The sequence below is a fragment of the Selaginella moellendorffii genome, unplaced genomic scaffold, assembly GCF_000143415.4.
Source record: "Selaginella moellendorffii unplaced genomic scaffold, v1.0 SELMOscaffold_124, whole genome shotgun sequence".
Lineage (NCBI taxonomy): Eukaryota > Viridiplantae > Streptophyta > Lycopodiopsida > Selaginellales > Selaginellaceae > Selaginella > Selaginella moellendorffii.
In genome coordinates, this window is record NW_003314385.1 from 430,701 (window position 1) to 444,406 (window position 13,706).

General features: G+C 42.6%; 2 protein-coding genes across 2 annotated transcripts; one reads left to right on the plus strand and one right to left on the minus strand.

Moving 5' to 3' along the window:
• Positions 1-5,401: 5,401 nt before the first annotated feature.
• Positions 5,402-7,264, minus strand: LOC112342943 (pentatricopeptide repeat-containing protein At4g02750-like). Its single transcript, XM_024665611.1, has one exon. It carries the CDS (start codon positions 7,262-7,264, stop codon positions 5,402-5,404), a length of 1,863 nt encoding a protein of 620 aa, XP_024521379.1.
• A 548-nt stretch (positions 7,265-7,812) lies between these two features.
• Positions 7,813-8,806, plus strand: LOC9644486 (pathogenesis-related protein 5). Its single transcript, XM_024665596.1, has 2 exons — positions 7,813-7,925; positions 7,981-8,806. The coding sequence occupies exons 1-2, from the start codon at positions 7,883-7,885 to the stop codon at positions 8,709-8,711; spliced, it is 774 nt and encodes a 257-aa protein (XP_024521364.1). The 5' UTR covers positions 7,813-7,882; the 3' UTR covers positions 8,712-8,806.
• Positions 8,807-13,706: the final 4,900 nt, after the last annotated feature.

The window sequence follows — 13,706 nt, forward strand, 5'->3', positions numbered from 1 at the left end:
GTCCCTACTAAGTCTCTTTCTGTCCATGGTTGTATTCACCAACACTGCCACTGGGTCAAGGCCCACAGGCCCGACCACCAAGTCCCACTATCCTCTAGGACTTTCTCATCATGTGTTTGTATCCTTGGTCACCACACCAAAGGATTACTCCTCTTCTTTTCTATAGTTCGGACTTTAGGACAACATTTCGAAACACTATGGCCCTTTGCAAGCCTTATGGGTACTCTCCCCACTTTCCACCTTTGGGTGCTTTAGCCATGGGCTTAGAGTGAGGTTTCGTTGAGCCACACTAGGTATCCAAGTAGGTAGTGCCACCCACACTTGAACTGGGAGCATCAACTATTTGATCTCCCGGTAGAACTAGAGCCAACTCTTGAACACTTCACCAAGCTACCCCACATGTCAGTTTGTATTCACTCTAGCCTTGGACTCTTCAATGGATATATCATCGACCAATAGCCTATATTAGTATTCGGACTCGAACTCGAACTTGGTCTCGGTCTCAGTTTCAGACTTGGACTCAGTTTTGCTCTCAGTTCCATCTCGGACTCCATCTCGAACTCTATCTCGGGTCCATCTCAGACTCCATTTTGGGTCCATCTCAAACTCCATCTCTGGTCCATCTCCAGCCCATCTCAGACTCCATCTTGGGTTCATCTCGGACTCCATCTTCGGTCCATCTCAGGTCCATCTCGAACTCCATTTCAGGTCCATCTCGGACTCCATCTCAGATTCCATTTCAGATCCATCTCAGACTCCATCTTAGGTCCATCTCGAACTCCATCTCAGACTCCACATCAAGTTCATCTCGGACTCCATTTCAAAGTCCATCTCAGGTCCATCTCGGACTCCATCTCGTGTCCATCTTGGGCTCCATTTCAAACTCCATTTTAGACTCTATCTCGGGTCTATCTCGGACTCCATCTCGGGTCCATCTCGAACTCTATCTCAGACTCCATCTCGGGTCCATCTTGGACTCCATCTTAGGCTTCATTTTGGGTTTATCTTGGACTCTTTTATATGTCATGTGTTGGTCCTCTTATGTCCCTTTTCTAGAGACTCACTTACTATTTGCTTTGTACTCGTTCCTTGAGCACTTTGTTGGGAGTTCCACTCCCACTCTCGACTATCCAAGTCAGAGCTTTTAGTTCAAATATTTTACTCTCATTTGGCTTCTGCTTTGGCCACTACCACATGGCATCCTTTCGGCTCCACTTTTGGGGCTCTGGGATTTGTGTCTCATAACACCCTCGCTATCATGCCCTTATATTGGTCTCATTCGATTCCAATTGCTATTTATGGAAAGTAACTAGAGTTGCTAATTTGGCATCTTTATAGAATATAAAGATTGTCCTGAACACAATGGTATTGATCCCTAAACCCAAGCTCCACGTTGCTTTAGTTAGTGGGGTACCCTCTTCCTTGCATTAGGCCACTAGTATGTTGAAATCGTGCCAAACACCATCTGACATCATTTCATGGGATTGAGAGTGTACTAAACCCTCATTTTGTAGCACAAAATTCAAGTGCATTACAATGAGTTTTATGGGTACTCCCCCCACCTTCTACATCTAGATGCCCTAACCATATGGTTAGAGTGAGGTTTCAATAAGTTACACTAAGTGTAAGCTCCTAAGTTTGGACTTTTTAGGAGGTCACCCAGCCCAGTACTATTCAAACCCAAGCACGCTTAACCCCAAATATCCCAAGACCCTTAACCAATTGGAAAAAAGGGTGCACTTTTGTTCATAAGCTATTTAAACTTTTATAGATCACCTCTTGAATCATTCTTGTTGGTTTTTTACAATCCACCATACTTCCCTGCAAGTTCACGCCCTTGTGAATGGAAGCTAAGAGCCACAGCTCTTCTGAGAGCCCTGCTCTCTTGACACCCTACCCCTTGGGTCAAGCGTAGCCGGAGCACATTAAACTTTTGCCAAATGTCAATCAACATGTGGTGCAATACCCCTAGCCAACCAATAAATTCAGACTTGAGACCTTTTTAATACCAAATATAAGTTTGGACTTTCTAGGAAGTCACCCAACCCAGTACTATTCAAACCCCCCAAAATATCCCAAGACCCTTAACCAATTGGAAAAAGGAGTGCACTTTTGCTTTTTATATTTTAACCTTTATGGATCACCGCTCGAGTTGTTCTCTTTAGTTGCTTACACCAAGTAAATAGTGCCACCCACACTTAGATTAGGAGCATCTATTATTTGATCTCCCAAGGGAGATAAAGCCAACTCTTGAACATTTGACCAAACTACCTATTTATCTATCCGTGTTTACTCTAGCTTTGGACTCCTCAATAGTTTATCATCACTCACCAAGTGGGTATAACTTTCTTGGGTCACACTAGCCTTTTTTGGCCAAACTGATTTTACTAGAGTTCAACCCCACACTCTCCTTACTATACTTCCCCCCTCAGGGGGGATAATCGCTTTAGCCTTACACCCCTCAACCTCTATTGGTATTCAAACTCAGTCTCAGTCTTGGTCTTAGTCTTGGTCTCAATCTTGGTCTTAGTCTGTGTATCATTCTCAAACCGAGTCTTGGCCTTGGTCTCGGACCCAATCTCAAATCTTCATCTTGGACTTAACCTTAGGCTTTATCACAAACTCTATCTCAAACTCTTTCTCAAACTCCATCTCAAACTATTTTTTGGACTCCTTCTTAGACTCTATCTTGAATTCCATCTTAGGCTCCTTCTTGGATTTTATCTTGGACTCCTTCTCGGACTTAGTCCCGACACTTCCATGTGTCAAGACACTTGCCATGTGTTAGTCCTTCTTGTGTCCCTTTCTAAAGACTCATTCATTGATTGCTTTATACTCATTCTTCAAGCAATTTATTTATGTAAGCAACCAAAGGAAATAACTTAAAAGATGATCTATAAAAGTTTAAATATAAAGGGAAAGAGCTTATAAACAAAAGTGCACCCCTTTTTTTAATTGGTTAAAGATCTTGAGATACTTAAGGTTAAGTATCATTAGGTTTGAATAGTATTGGGTTAAGTGACTTCCCAAGAAGTCCAAATCAAGGAGCTTGCATTTGGTATCAAAGCAGTTTTAGATTTGACTCTGTTGATTGGGTAAGGGAATCACACCATATGTTGAGATTGACATTTGGTAAATCTAATTTGCTCTAACTGAGCTTGACCTGAAGTAGGGTGTCAAGAAAGCAGGGCTTTTAAGGGAGTTATAGCTCTCAACTTCCATTCACGAGGGTATAAACTTGTAAGGAAATGTGATAGATTATAAATAACTAAAAAGAACAATTTGAGAGATGATCTATAAGGGTTCAAATATAAAAGAAATAACTCATAAACAAGAGTGTACCCTCTTTTCCAATTGATTAAGGGTTTTGGGATATTTAAAATTAAGTATCTTTGGGTTTAAATTGTACTGTGCTAAATGACCTTTTAAGAAGTCCAAATTAAGAAATTTATAGTTTGGAGTTCCACTTTTGCTCTTGACTTTCTGAGTTTAAGCTTTTGGTCCAAATGTGTTATACTTGTTAGACTTCTACATCGACCACTACCATATGGCACACTTTTAACTTTACTTTTGGGCTTAAGGATTTGTGTCTCACAATGGTATTTAATATAGTATTCAATAATTATATATGATTTCTTTGTAAGGTCTTATAAAAAACTACTGATATAACTACAATGTTATATACTAAATTCATATTATAGTCTTAGTAGAGAAACTAGCCACACCTTTGATAAATTCAACAATAAATATCTATATATTTCTCAATATGATTGTAAACTAGAGGTTTCTATATTGTGTAGGTTTCTATAAAAGGTAATAAAACCACCACAATGCCTTAAATGAAAATTATCCCATAGCCAAAGAAACTAAAGGTTATTAGAGTTGACTTTAAGGTAAATTATCATATAAATATATTCTACTATGTAGTTTTTCTATAGGTTCATATGAATAAGCTCTAGAAGCAATATTAACATTAAGGCTAGTGTCATGTAAAAACCATAATAACCTAAATTTAAAGTAAAGAATGAGGTGAACAAATTTTTTTTCATTAAATACATTCAAACTAATTCTTATTGTAACATAATGAAAAATAAGGGGTGACAACTTTAAAGCCCCCACTAAACAAGCCTAAACATTATATAGTAAGTATTTTAGTTTGAGCTATAGTTATGATTAATTTAGTTTATTTATAAAAGGCCAAACTTAAAAAGTTAGATATTTTGTCCCTAAAAAGAAATTTTCCTTCAAAACTTCAAAACAATTTGTAAGATGGAAGATAAAATTTATCACTTACTGTTGTTGGCATGCTTTAAAGGTTGGGTTGGTATCTTTAGCAACATGGGTGACGAATACTTAAGATAAGATTACATTAACCATTTAGAAGGCTGAAAATTTTAATAAAATATATGAAAATATATAAAAACTATTCAGTTACATCAAATCACAAATGCATGTAAAGCTCTAGGAAAAATTATAAGACTATTTTTCTAAACTACATGTAAAAATATATTTCTTATTTTATAATTAAATATATAATTACCATATATTAAACAAATACATAGTTTTTCTCAAAACTATACAAAATCCTAGCTATTCTACCATAAAAAAATTATATGCAGTATTTGATGAAAAAAGTAGAGTAACATCTTTATAAAAACCATAGAAAACACTATACTAAAAAATATTTGTCACACAAATACTTAGACTATATATAAAAAAATATAAAACCATTAGAAATTTATTTTGAAGAAACCATAGTTTTTCCTATAAAAACTTTTCATATTAATTTCTCTCATGACTTGTTTCATTAAAATTTTGAAAAACCACATTATTTGCCCTGCTGTGGGTTATTGGACCATATTAAGTACAAGCTTAACTTGGTCCACAGATTTATCAATAGGTTCATATAGATGGACAATATAATTGGCAACATGTGGCACATGTCTCTCAGCCATCGACCCAACCATGATACTTGAGGGGGGAGTCATGTTAGGTCTGGACCACTAATTGTCTATATGAGGCTTCAATAATCTAAAGATACCTCTCTTTTGTAATAATAATATATTTATTTTTAAGTAAACTAGGAGGGAGTCAAAGTAATTTAATTTGTGAGCAAACAAAAAGGTTGCAAACACTATGCAGTATGCCTTTTAAGATGATTATGTTATCTCATAATGTAGCAGAGCCCGGGCAAAGATCCCCACTAGCAGCTCCACCTGTCCAGAAGTACTTCAAGTTTGTGTTTGGGGAGCTTAGGAAGCAACAAAAGTAGCTTAGCCCGGGACAACAATCTTCTACCCATTAGGCTTTTCCATCTGGAAAAAGAGATGGAGCGAACCACCAGCAATGATGATACACCAACCAGCGCGTGATTAAGCCTTTCAGCGAGGCTTCGGAGCCATCAGATTTCCTCCATTGACATATTCGCAAGCAGTGAGTAAGGTGCCGAATCTTGTCTATCCGAAGTAGCAGCAAGCAAAGCAACTCGTTGGCCTCGTTGGATATCACTCTGGAGCCTACAAGCTCCAAGTAAGCTTGTCCACGCAACACTATCTGCCGAGTTTGACAGGCTCGCAATCAGTTCCTCAGCGTAGCTCAGCTCTCCAGATCTTGCAATGATATCTGCCATGAAACCATAGAGCTCATAACTTGGACTCAAGCCATGGTCCTCCACCATCGCCACTAAGTGCTCGCGAGCCTCTGCCACCTTTCCACCATAGCTGCAAGCGGTGAGAACTGCAAATGCAGTGAGCTCGTCAGGCTTGATGCCATCAAGCACCATGAGCTGGAAGAAATGAAATGAATCCTCCATTAGACCATTCTGGGCATACGCCTGGATCATAGAATTCCATGTTATCAAGTTTCGCTCTTGCATTATCAAATCAAAAATATGCCTCGCGTCGCTGACCTTGCCAACCTCTGCATAAGCCGCCATCATGGCATTCAATGTGACAATGCTGGCCACTGGTATAGCAGAAAATATTCTTTGAGCCGCATCAAGTTCACCCTTTTGAGCATATGTGGTGAGGACAATGTTCCAGGAAGTAATATCTTGCTGGGGCATTCTTTCAAAAATCTCCAGTGCTTGACTTGTGTCTCCAGCTTGAGCGTGCGCTAACATCAGAGCATTGCACGTAACGGAGTTCCGACATGGCATCTCGTTAAACAGTTTTCTAGATACTTCTAGATGCCCGTATTGGGCATTTGCTGAGACCATTACATTCCAGCTAACCACGTCCCTGACTGGCGCTTTTGAGAATATCTCCCTGCCCTGTTCAAAGTGACCGTTTAGTGAATAAGCCGATAGTAGTGTGTTCCACGAAACCATGTCGCGATAAACAGCGTCATTAAACAGAGCTCTAGCAGTAAGAACATGCCCGCACGCGGCATATGCTGTTACCATAGCAGTCCAGGATATAACATCCTGATATGGCATCTTATCAAAAGCGTACTTAGCTTGATCAACCTGGCCAGTTTGGGTGTAAGCTACTATCATCGCGTTCCAGGTGACTATGTTGTGCTCGGCCATGGTGTCAAAGAGCGAGCGCGCTTCGTCGAGATAGCCATGGCTGCTGTAAGCGGTGATCATGGCCGTCCACGTCACGACGCTGTGCTGGGGCGCGCGGGCCAGAGCGATTCTGGCCGTCGACAGCTCCCCATTGAGCGTGCAGCTATGGAAGAAGAAGACGTTCCAAGACACCATGTCTCGCTCGGGCATCCCCTCAAACAGCTCTTTCGCGCTGGCGCAATCCCCATCCTCGGCAACTGCGGTCATGAGCGCGTTCCACGACACGACGTTCCACTGCGGGAACCGATCAAACAAGAGCCTGGCCTGATCCAAATGCCCCAGATCGCACAGCCCTTGCAGCATCGTGTTCCACAGCACCACATCGCCACTGCTGCTGCTGGGCACTGCCGGATCCGCGAAGAACATGGCCATGGCGGGCTGGAGCTGGCCATTGCGGAGAAACGCGCTGAGCATCATCGTCTTGGAGAAGCAATTGGGCGCCTGGATGCCATTGTAGATGCTCTTGGCGGCCTGGGCGTTGCCACACTTGCCATACATCTCGATGAGCTTGTTGGCGAGGTAGCGATTCTTGGCGTGGCTGCTGCCGGCAATCTCGCGGTGGATGGACGCGCCCCGAGCCAGCAGCCTGCCGTCGGCGCATCGCTTGATCTCCTCCGCGATGGCGTTGATCTCCGACCGGATCCAGCTCCATTCTTGGTGTGACGCCGCCAAGGCAATTGATCGCAGCACCGGCATTTACAAACCATTTTCACATATGAAGAGCCAAGAGCCCTTACTTGCTTGGGGATGGCTTTATAATATGCTTACATATGCCCAAGATGGGCATTTTGGCAATGGTGTGTGATTTAGCTGCGTATGCCCGAAAAGGGCATGCCAAGGAGGCGGATTTTGGCAATGAAGGGACAAGACTTGTTCCTAAAGTGCGGCTGTTAGAGAATGAAGAAGAACGAGGTCCAACAAAGGAAATTCTCGCTGCTTTGGAATTTATGGCGACATTGGAGCAAGGAGCACACACTGCCTCGGCCGCTTAAAGGAAAAGGTGATGGATCAAGCTCTCTTTTTTATCATGTCACTGGTCCATGAAAGTCTCGCTTTTGTGCGATGGCCAGCCAGTTCCTGCCATCAAGTTTATAAAGGAAGATTGCGACGGCGAGCAGAAAAGATTGACAAACACATCAGTAAGCTTCTCGTTTGCTTTTGTTTGCCGGAAAATGTGAGCTCTTGGTTTCTTGTAAAGCCAGGCTCTCTTTTCTGTCCTGGCATTCATGGTCGTCTTCAAGCGCTCTTGGCCGGCATCACCGTTTTATAACCCAAAGCTCGACTCTCCGGCTTCTCCATTCGATCCGGAGCAATATGTCGTTCCTGACGCTGCTCCTCCTCCTCTTCTTCACTTCAGGTGAGTTTTATCGCTCGAGATCTCTCATGTTCCTCAAAGCTCGTCCTTGCTGAAGCTCATGGAGTAACTTTCACGCTCAACAATTCGTGCTCCTTCACTGTCTGGCCTGGCTGGTTGAATGGCGATGGAGAGTCCGTTCTCGAAGGTGGCTACAAGCTCGACCCATCGCACTCCGTCCAGCTCTCAATCCCTTCGGGCTGGGGTGGCCGATTCTGGGGACGAACCGGCTGCCAGTTTGATAGCAGCAACCGCGGGAGCTGCGAGACCGGAGACTGTGGCAACGGGCTCTACTGCAAAGGCTCCTCCGGCGCCACTCCCGTCACCCTCGTCGAGATAAAGCTCAATGGCTTCTCCAGCAAGGATTTCTACGACGTTTCTCTCGTCGACGGCTACAATCTCCCAGTGAGGATGTATCCGCTCTCTTCCGGATGCACCAACGTAGGCTGCCACAGCGATGTCAACGCGGTCTGTCCCCAGGAGCTCCAAGTTCGCAACAGTGGCGGGCATGTCGTCGCTTGCAAGAGCGCTTGCGAGGCCTTCCAGACGGACGCCTTCTGCTGTAGAGGGAACCATAGCACTCCCCAGACTTGCTCCCCAACTCTCTACTCGAGGCTCTTCAAGAACGACTGTCCCCAGGCATATAGCTACGCTTACGACGATCTGACCAGCACTTTCACTTGCACTTCTGGTGGCGGATATGTCATCCAGTTTTGTCCGCCTGGAAGCTTTACAAAGTCTCGGCAACACCACGGGAGAGCTCGGGGACACAGAAGAATCGGGAGCTGAAACAACAACGTAATTAAGAAAGAATTTTTCTCTACCGGAAGTTTTAAATAAAAATGACAAATAAAGAGAAGTAAATCATCATCGGTTCCTATAAACATCAACCCAGCTCCAAGTGGAAAGAACAAGGATAAAGATGTCTACATATGCAATCCATTTGTTGCCAAGAAAGGGACTTGGTGCTTAACAGAATTGATCTTCCTTGGAATTTTCCTCCTCTTCGCATGGATTGTGTCCTGAAGTCGCTACTATACATGGTCTCAAACTACTCCCAAGCGTCAATAGGAGCCCTTCGATTAAAGTTGCTTTTCTTTCCAACAAGTTTAATTGTCATCACCTTCCATCTTGATGCAAAGCTAGGCTGAGCTCTTTAGAACAAGAGTTATCTTTTCCGGGTAAGCATGCAAAAAATAGTTTATAAATTTAGAGTAAACTTTTTGTAATTTTGTGGCTTCTTTCATATTTAGCTGGTAAAATTTAAAACCTGGCCAAGGTGGGCGAAACCACCAGTTATGCAGCCAAGAATAGCGGAAAATACGACATACCAAATCTGCGTGTCAAGGAAATAAATCTGCGATGCAATGCATTCCAATTTTAGTACCTTCATCAAAGTATGAAATCTTATAACTACTGGTGTCCACAAGGTGACAACGGTGAGGATCTTGTAATGGTCTGCCGAAGAATCAAGAGAAAATTAACCACTGCTCCCCAAGAAATGGCCAATAGTATCCAGCATGAAGGATCTTTTGACTAGTATTCATTTCTGCAAATTGGCCACCACAATCATGTGTTAATGCCAAGACTTGTTGTGGAGACAAGTACTCCCATAGAAGCAGGCTCAAAGTTGTTGAAGACCTGTAGTTCAACATCAACTTCAGATGACCCTCCCAAGGAGGAGAACACGATACTGTACCGACAAGTGGTCGGGAGCCTCATTTACTTGATGGTTTCAACTAGGCCTGATCTTACATTTAGTGTGGGAGCACACTCAAAGTTCCTTGACAACCCTTCATCCTCACATTAAGTTGTTATGAAGCGGATCATAAGGTATGTGAGTGGTACAAGGAAATACACATTGAAATATAGAAGAGGAAATTGAGGCAATGGCCTGGTGGGATACACAGATGCAAATTTGGCAGGAGATCCAGATCTACCTCAGGGTATGTCTTCATGTACAACCATAATATGGTTAGTTGGTGTTCCAGGAGGTAGTAGATCACTGCAATGTCCTTGTGCGAGTCTGAATACATTGTAGCTGTTGCAGTAGCAAAAGAAGCCATCTGGCTTAAGATGTTATTGCAGGACCTTGGGATACAAATTTTAATAGTCAAACTCTTTTGTGACAATATGTTGGCAGTAGCATTGACTCGAAATGTGAAATTTCACTCACACACCAAGCATATTGAGTTGAGGTTCCACTTCATTTGGGATCAAGTCAACAATAGAACCATCAACTTGGACTGCCTTGATAGTTGTTGATATTCTGATGAAGTCCCTGTCTTGAGTGAAACATAAAGTCTTTGAAGGAGTGTGGAGATGACTAACAACAAGTCTCCATTTCAGCAAAAAAGCCAAAGTCATCCAAGCATCACACTCATACTGTTATGTATATAATGATACCAAAGCAATGAAGTTAACAAAGCATTCTGCACATAAAATCCAGACATCTATACCTGTGCTGCCACTTCTGCATCATTAGATTGCAAAAGTGTACCATCTTCATGACACCGTCATTCACTAGAATAAACCTAGCAGCGTGCTACAAGAGCTAATGGCGTTCTCAAGGTGTCAAATAAGAATCTGTATTACCTTGAAGCAGATTATCATACCAAGAATGTTGGACTACAACATATGAGGCTTGAATAGATGTTGGAGGAAATAATCTGTAAGGACATCCAGCTGATAAAGTATCCAAAGTTGTTACAATTGGAGTTCACTAGTGATGTGACAGAAGGACATCTATATGAATCTTATTGACCAAGGTACTTTATCAGATGAGGATTGCTTTGTTGAGAGTGTCAGAAGTAACTAGTATCCAGAAACCCTGCTTTGCTAAAGCGCTTGCGACCACACTGGATTCCTGTGGGAGTGGGATGGGAATGATGTCTGAGTGATCAAACTTAAAGCAGCGTCAAAAGTTCACCATGAAGAAGTTGAAGTTCAGGGGTTGATAACTTTATAGGTGCCACAAACCTGACTAGCAGTTGAAAATCAGACAGTGGCAAACATGATGACCAGTGTGTAACAAAGTCCGAGGCTCCTTTGTACCCCGCCGGTACCATTTCAGAATTGCCGGTACAAAACAAAGTTACAAGGATATACGACCGGTGCAAAAAATCTCGTATAAGGCTAGATCCGGTACGTTTGGATGTTATAAGGAATCCTGCCGGTATATTCACCTACCTTTTGAGGATTAGGGTTTCATGGTTAATTATGTTTAATTAATTCTAATTAACAAGATTAAATAAATAATCATCAATCTTAGTTAACACTAACTAAACATAGTTACACTAAGTAAACCATGTCATTAATCTAAGGTTAGAATATTCTTTCACAATGTTCACGTGGGCTCTAAGGTTAGAATATTCTTTCACAATGTTCACGTGGGTGTGGGCGTGGGCGTGAACATAGATTTTGGTGGGGAGATCATCTGGGAAATGGGGAGGGTGCCTGCAAGTAGGAGCAAGGCTGCTGCAAAAGCCATTGCTCAATCAAAGCAATCTTTGTTAAGTTTTGCCCCCATTGTGGAGAGAGGAGGTTTTGTAGATGAGGACAACCTGGAGGGGACTGAGCCTGAGGAGGGATGTGAAGTGGGAGAAGGTGATGCTGCATCAGTAGAGGAGAAGGAGAAGAAAATTTGTAGGGGGAAGTGACAACCTGCATGGGTCATAAAATGGCGGTGGTTGCATTTTGATCAGAAAAATGGTAATAATTTTCTTGATTTTTCATCTAATCCTACTTGCATTACAGCACTGATCTTCTGCTCAATATGCCGTGCCAACAAGAATTGCAAGAATCCATTTGGTACATCAGGTTCCACCAACATGAAGACTTCAAGTTTCCATGCTCATGGGCAAACAAAAGATCACAAGCATTCCATTTACATAGCTGAGGTGAAAGCTGGCGGTCAATCCTCCATGGCAGCTGCAAATGATTGGCAACAAGAGGCAGCAGAGAAGGGAGTTATTTGCTTGTTTAGAACTACTTATGCTATTGCACAAGGTTTTGTTCCTCTTCGCAAATACCCATTGTTTCTGGAGCTACAACAGTTGAACGGAGTTTATGTTCCTAGCATGTACAAGAACGTGATGTCCTACTCACGCTTCATCACTTTCATCAACAAGGTGAGCTAAAGTCTGATGATAAACCTTGACTGAATTTTGTTGTGTAGGTGCTCTTAGATCAAATTTTGGAGAAAGTTAAAGCTAGCCCATTCTTTGGAATAATGCTAGATGAGAGCACGGATATAAGGTAAAGCTGATTAGTGATATTCTTGGTTCTAAATTTGTTAATGCAATACCAGTAAACACCTCATCTTTTACGTGACCTACATCCACGACGCAAGGGTGTTGACAAGCTATTTAGGCTCGTCAATGGTGAACAATAGTTCTGCAGAGGTGATTTTTAACACCACCATAGCTTCACTGCAGGATTGGGGGTTGGATATGAGCAGGTTCGTGGGGTTTGGTTCAGACGGCTGCAATGTTATGACAGGAAACAGGACAGGGGTTGCAACAAGGTTGAAGGAGGTCAATCCATTCATGACCTCCACACATTGTCTTTCACACAGAGCTAACTTATGTGTGGAGGACGTCTACAAGAATCCAGCAGTTCATAATCTTTGCAATGAAGTGGATCAGGTGGTGAACAAGGTAGCCAGTTTTTTCTCAAGGAGTTCTAGCAGGTTGCAGCAGCTACAGGCACTATAGGACGAGCTAGACTTCAAGGTGTTGAAGGTGTTGCGGATCCAGCAGACACGTTGGTTGAGCAGGGGTGGAGCCATTACCAGGATGTGTGAGTGTCTGGAACCACTACTCAAGTTTTTTAAGGACGGGAGAACAACTCAAACAAGGAAGCTGTATGACCGTCTTAGGAGTTTCAAGTTCCTTTATGCACTCCACTTTCTAGGAGATATCTTGGCAGTGGTAAATCAGCTGAACCTAGAGTTTCAAGCACAGACTATGGACGTGACTAGTGTTGCACCTTTATGCAAGGCAACTATGGCCAAGATATAGGTATACTATTTGGATAAGCAGGTGGATTTGAATGGTTTTCAGTTGGATAGCAGAGGATATCCTATAATCCCAGATGGTGGACGCTGCAATGGTCCTTTGGATGAGCTCAGGTCATCAGTTAAGGGAAACGAATACAGAGACGTGGAAATGATCAGGTCGATTCACGGAGAAGATTTGGAGGAGGTACTAGAGTTTCAAAAGAACTTTGGCACTAGTCTTTTGGAGGGTATAAGGACCAAGTTACAGGACTCTGAGGCGACTGGTATTCTCTCCAAGTTCCACTTTTTAGCTCCTATCAACTTACCTTCATCAGTGCGTGAGTTGAAAGCTTTTGGTAAATTTGAGGTTCAGGAACTTGGAAAGTTCTACACAGGGATGATCAATGAAGCAGAGCTGGCTGAAGAGTACAGTTTATGGAAGATAATAGCTTCCGAGGAGTGGAAGGGGAAAACTTTCGTGGATGTTTGGGGAATGATTTATGCTCACAGTATCTGGATGAAGAAGTATCCCAACTTGCTGAAGTTGGCAATGGTCGGCATGGTTCAATGCTGCAACACTGCATTATGTGAGCGTGGGTTTAGTAGAATCAACTTGGTGAAGAATAAGTTTCGAAACCAGATGGGGACGGAGATGGTTGACGAGCTTGTGAGGATCTCCATTGAGGGTCCGCCAATAGCTGAGTTTGACTTCGAAACAGTGGTGCAAGCATGGAAGGAAGGTGCAGCTTATAGGCATATTTATACATCATAGTATGCCCCAGGAA

Bases quoted from the DNA above. Each gene is read 5' to 3' on its own strand.
- LOC112342943 (XM_024665611.1), bottom strand. From the start codon at position 7,264: ATGCCGGTGCTGCGATCAATTGCCTTGGCGGCGTCACACCAAGAATGG.
- LOC9644486 (XM_024665596.1), top strand. From the start codon at position 7,883: ATGTCGTTCCTGACGCTGCTCCTCCTCCTCTTCTTCACTTCAG. The intron at 7,926-7,980 runs GTGAGTTTTATC...TCCTTGCTGAAG, and splicing joins CCTCCTCTTCTTCACTTCAG to CTCATGGAGTAACTTTCACG.